We start from the raw sequence: 6,000 nt of genomic DNA on the forward strand, positions 1-6,000 counted from the left end.
TAATCAGGCCGATCAGAGACAGAAACATTTTTTATTCATATTCGTGTGTGTGTGTGTGTGTGTGTGTGTGTGTGTGTGTTTGAATACATGGGGCACATGAGCATGCAGAGCTGTTCAAACCTGACTTGTCAAAGACAGGTGTAACTTATAACTTATTATAACTAATTGCTGCATTGCAATAATTGGTGGGCGTTAAGGATATTAGATTCCTCTGTGCATTTCCTGCTTTAGTATGTCAAAACAGGTTTATGATTCTGACTTTTGGGAGTGCTCTGATCAAGACTCAGAATGTCAAGATTCATCCAGAAAGCAAAACAACTTGTAAAGCACAAAATGGATTGACTTGTGATTCTGAACTAGTTGACTGTCAATAAGAGCTCTGTGTCTGGTTTTGGGCTTTTGACTCTGCATTTGCAACATAAAATAATGAGAATAATGGGTGAAAAGAAATATATAGTTCCTGTTCTTGATAATAATAAATTCCAATTGGCTTCTTTTGTTACTAGTTTATCTGTTACCGTTATAAAAATGCAAACAATATAAGTGATGTGAAGCCTGTTGAGTGATACTCAGTACAGCTTAATACTCTACTTGTGACTGGAGGGTGACAGTGTATTATTTCTGCATTATATGTCAAAAGAATAATTGAAAACATACTGAGCATTTGGATGTAGTGGTGGAGATGTTCTATGGACATTGATTTTTTTTGTGTGCACTTACAGTGTCACTGTTGGAATGAATCCACTGTAAATGACTTTAACAGCCATCTTTCATGTCTTGATGGAGACAGATTCTGATCAGAGGATCCCTTTAAAAATATCAATTCCAGAGGCGACAATGTTAATATGAACTAAGAGTAATGAGCATCGTTTCATGTATTTTGTCACTTCCAGAGGACTAATGCAGTGACTCCTACATGCCTCCCCTGCCTGCACTGTCTACATATTTCCTGCCTCTGATGGGTGGACCTAAAACAGGTTCGTCTTCCCTCCACGTCCCTCTCTGCCTTGCAGGGAAACGGCAGGATTCAAAGCTGTGAAAAGCCTCATGCACGGTTTAACTGGCGTCTTACTCTCCTCCTGACAAGAGTTGCCTGGGAAACCGTTGCTAAGGGAGCGTGGGCTGCGGCAGGGCCTGAATCCCTACATGCACATAGACATACGGGCACATGCACATTTATTCCTTTCCTCTTTGCATTAACCCCAAGACACTCTGAGGTAGAAGTAAGAGAGGATTTGGGGCAATGATGGAACATCAAATGGCTTATTGTCAAAATTAAGAGCCAAGAAAGGAGGAAGGAGGTGTGCTGCATGACAGAATGCAAATAACGTTATAATAGGATCTTCAGATAAATGGTATAAAGATCAAAGGTTTGCAAGGCCCTCAATACCATTTCATTCTTTCAGTTGAATAGTTAAGGGTGAATTCATTAGCTACAAAAATGAAATAACTCTGCAGTGGAGATAAAGCTGAGCAATTTATCCAACCGACGATTTGACCTAAAACATCTTAATGAACCAAAACAACTGTTAGGATATCCGTTTAAACTGACACATGACATTAGGGGGGCGTGTGTGTCTCATTGGCAGGTGTGTGGATGAGAGACTGAGAGGCTGGAACCAGTGGCAAACACCAGCACACCAGACGCTTCTACACAGAGAACACTACCGAGGACAAAGATGCTGAAAAGACTATTCTTGTTTTCCCACATCACAAACTTTTGTAAATACGCCTTCAAAACCTGAACTACAAAAACAAGGAAGAGCAGGGCTGGCCCAGCGAGGACGCCGACGGAGCGGACGCCAAGCTACGCCGTGGTCCCGAGGCAGCCATCTTCACACGCAAAATTCTGGGCGAGTCAGTTTAACACAGCACCAACCCCTCTAGAAGTAGGAAAGACATACAATCATCCAGGCAAGTTAGTCTCATTCTCACGCTGATGTATAGGTTTGTACATCCACCACAGGTGGTGCAGTGATGTTACGGTGTGTGAGCTGCTGTCTGTGTCGCCCAGGACGTTTCACCTCCAGAGGGAATTCCCAAAACGTTTCCAAACTGGTGTTTACATTCACTCCAAGGCTGACCGGCAGCCCCAAAATAGTCTTCAAAAGACAACGAGTATTGGATGCTATAACTCCACTCGTCTTTGAAACATTTCGTGAACCCATACCCTTCTGGTTTTCTTTTTCTTTCTCTGCGCTACGTTCAGCAGCAACAGCTCATTAATATCCATGCAGGGCGTGTCTTTATGTTGCCTTGAGATGAAATTATGTCACATTCAGGTTTTGCCACAAGTGACAACTGTGCTAAATCTCCAGGGACACTGAAGTCTGGCCAAATCGGTTGGCCAGCTGGACTCAGTGGCTTGCCTGATTGGCTCACAGAACCAGGAAATGTTGCATGAATGGATAGGAGCCCAGATGGACCATATGGCCATACTGTAGTGAGGATCCAGTCCAAGTGCACACGCACACACACACACACACACACACACACACACACACACACACACACGCACACACACACACGCACGCACACATTTGTGTCAACTGTCCACTAACTAAACCCCAACCTTGTTATAAAAGCCAAGCTAACATATTGGTTTCACAGATGTTTCTGTGTGTGTGTGTGTGTGTGTGTGTGTGTGTGTGTGTGTGTGTGTGTGCGCGTGCATGCTACCAGCTAACACACTCTCTGTCCTTACTATGTCTCCATCCTCACTTCCATTCAAGACCATGTAACACACTTCCTCTCTGTTCCACACTGCCTTGCTCCCACGCACCACACAGCTATTTATACCACAGCCTATTATTTCCAGCTCATGTCTTTTTAATTTGAGAGTAGCACCCTGCATTTGTGAACAGGTGCTTTATCTGCACTCAGCCGTCCTGCTCCACTCTGCTTCATCCATCTGTGTCTCAATGAAAAGTGATGAAGGAGGAAGACGAGTACAAGGAAAAGAAGATGTGCATCATATTTTCCAGTACAGAGACCATTGAACAGTCTCTCCATAGGTGAATAATCTCCATGTTTACAGAGTGAGCCAGAGGATGACTATGGAAATGGCTGAACATGTGTGCCCACTGAGGACTGTTAGCTCATCTTATTTAATGAGGCCGAGAGGAACATCCCTCTCCCTCATCCATATCTACAATTCTTTCTTTTCTCTTTCATCTTCCATATCAGGCTTATACAAAGGGTAAAACTCCTGTCGCTGACCACCAAAAGAAAAGATGAATACATTGAATAACGCTTTCAGCACTGATTTCTGATGTCGGCTACTTTTTAATTTGCGACAAATGCCGGTTAGCATAAAATACACTGTTGTCACGCTGTTGTAAAGAATTTACCTAGGCTTCACTTCTGAAGCGTTTGATGCGGCGTCAGGACTGCAATCATTTTCGGTTTCGGTACCCAACCCTATTCACGGCTCAGTGTGACACATGATGAGAAGCATTACTGAAGTAAGATGTAGCCAAACATCAGCGGCCATGTTATAAATCATTTGACAAACATCTTAGGCAGCTTATTTTCCACATTATAAGCTTTGTGTTTTTACAATGGGCTGACTGTGTAGACTAATATTCTTTAACCATTGTTCCAGCCAGAGAAACCCCGAGCAGACCTCTTTCCATAGTGGGACAGAGGCTGGCAGCTGGTTCCATTAACTTATGATCTGGAGTGATATAGTTAGCAAACTAACTGTTTGAGTGTTTGCAGTGCCGTGAAGGCTGGTAAAATTAGATTTCTAGAGTAAGCCATTTTGGAGCAGTGTAAAAGGGGGTGGGACAGTTACACTAGTTAGATACAGATAAAGAGAGGTTGGTAACAGGTCAGACACATCTACAAAGTCATTTATGTAGCAAATTAAAATCATGGAAACGCTTTGAAGAAAGTTTATGATTGAAAACTTGGATTAAAGAATGATTCAAAAGTCTGTGTACTCCCTGCGTTACTGACAGCGAAACAGCTGCTCAAAAACAACCTGACAATGGCCATCAGACGGTTTGAGAAAGTGACCCAAGTGGCGGGCCAGAGAGGTGTGGGGCGATACTGGCCCCTTTACACATCTCTCCACAATGTTTGGATAGGATGACCATCAAAGCCACGTATGGGAGCATCTGCATTCATGAGGTTTCTCCTTGACTCTGATGTTACGTTATGTTAGTGTTACGTTGCCATTCATGACATTACAATGTGGTGAGCAGCAGCTGGCCTTTACCTGACCTGCTTACTGAATCAGTCATCATTGTTTGGCTCATGTAACGGATACTAAAGTTAGAGGTTTACGTGTCTCTGTGTGTGAATATAGTTCTGTTCAAGATGCCCATGGCGCCTGTGTTTGCATGTGAGAGTGCGTGTAGGCAACTCATTCTCATAAATCCTTGAACAAGGTTCTAAACCTTGGCCATCAGCTGGCCTCCATTAATTCAGCTCTGGGTGTATGTATGCAGGTATGTGTGTGTTCCAGAGGCTCATTATTACCTGAGGGAAAGAGTGGCCTTGTATGGGGAAGAAAAAGAAATGTGAGTATGCAAGGCTTTGTCTGAGTGCATGTGTGTGGGACACTGATAGATAGGTGTTGAAAACAAGAAAAAGAAATAGAGAAATAAAATGGGAGAAGAGGGAGGGACGCAGAAGATGGAAGAAACAATGGTGCCTCCAAATGGACGTGATCTTTTGTCTTTACCTTCTCTGCAGCTCCATCTCTTCTGGCGTGGGGCCATTCTGAACCTGGGGGCCCTGTCTGGGCAATGTGGGGCCTGTAGGGGGCGACACACACACACACACACACACACACACACACACACACACACACACACACACACACACAGCTCCTGTTAGACATTTAGCTGACATCCTCATTATGACTGACTTTTTCAACACCCCAGACACAGCTCTATGGTCCGAAACAAGGAAATAAGTGAAGCATGAGCTCACCCAGCACTAGACTTTGCTTTAAATAACAGTAGCCTGTCAGTTCTTAATGGAAATATTAGTTTTTACATATGAAATTAAAGTGCAGTAGGTTAAATACAATGAAAGGAATATGTGTTGCCACTGTATTATTAAAATAAAAATCACTTAGTGCAACATAAGCCAAACACACACTGTACACACTGCTCTGTTCATTCTATCTTCATATTCCTCTGCAAGAAAAATACACCAGTGGATTTCCCGTGTTGCTGAAATGTCGGAGGATATTATAGCGCAGCTTAATGTTACTTTAATCCCATTCTGGTTGCCATGGCAACACAGTGTTTGCCTTGCATTTGCCCTGCAGGGTATTTAGCTTCTCTAGCTGTCAGGGCCAAAGGCTTGTGGAGAAGTCACCTGTCATTTGTGTGATCTGTAGAGTCTGTAAATATGAAGGAGCGTGAGCAGAAGAGTGATGATTGCAGAACCTTTAACTGGTCAGGGACCATAAAATGATGTGAGATGGATAAAAAAGTATTAATACCCTTCCCTTGAGTGAAAGTAGCAATACCACATTGGAAATAAATACTCTGTTTCAAGTGAAAGTCCTGCATTAGTCCTAATGAGGGCCTAACCTAGCCTGGGAAAACCCTGACCAACTTCCGGCAAATTTCAGATTTGTTCTGCAAGTCAGTCTGGCCAAGAGCCCATTCAAGCCCATTTCCAATTTTTCCAAATCAAGGCACCAATCACAACCGTTGAGGTGGGCTTTACACGATGACGATAGGCAGCAACGGTAAGCAGCATATTGTTTACATTCAACATGGCGGCCACCGATGCGCAGCGACCCGTTGATGCCGCTGACGCTGCTACGTCACCCGGCTCAGTGGCTCAACATTGAATTACACCCTGGGTGAGACCCCCTTCGAACACCCCCCCCTCCAAAAAAAATAAATGAAAAGACCAAAGCTGTCTCTCAATACTTTCCAACATTCCTAAGCCCATTTATTTCAAGTCAGTCTTAAAATAATTTGTAGTAAATGAATGCAACCTGACTTACATATTTACATTCACATGCACTGT

General features: G+C 43.4%; 1 protein-coding gene across 1 annotated transcript in view; it reads right to left on the bottom strand.

Moving 5' to 3' along the window:
• Positions 1 to 6,000, bottom strand: part of enah (ENAH actin regulator) — a 46,977-nt gene that overhangs the window by 23,058 nt on the left and 17,919 nt on the right. Inside the window, 1 exon segment of the mRNA XM_028604531.1 lies at positions 4,691 to 4,763. Coding sequence (XP_028460332.1) covers positions 4,691 to 4,763 — 73 coding nt within the window.

Source organism: Perca flavescens, chromosome 18 (assembly GCF_004354835.1).
Source record: "Perca flavescens isolate YP-PL-M2 chromosome 18, PFLA_1.0, whole genome shotgun sequence".
Lineage (NCBI taxonomy): Eukaryota > Metazoa > Chordata > Actinopteri > Perciformes > Percidae > Perca > Perca flavescens.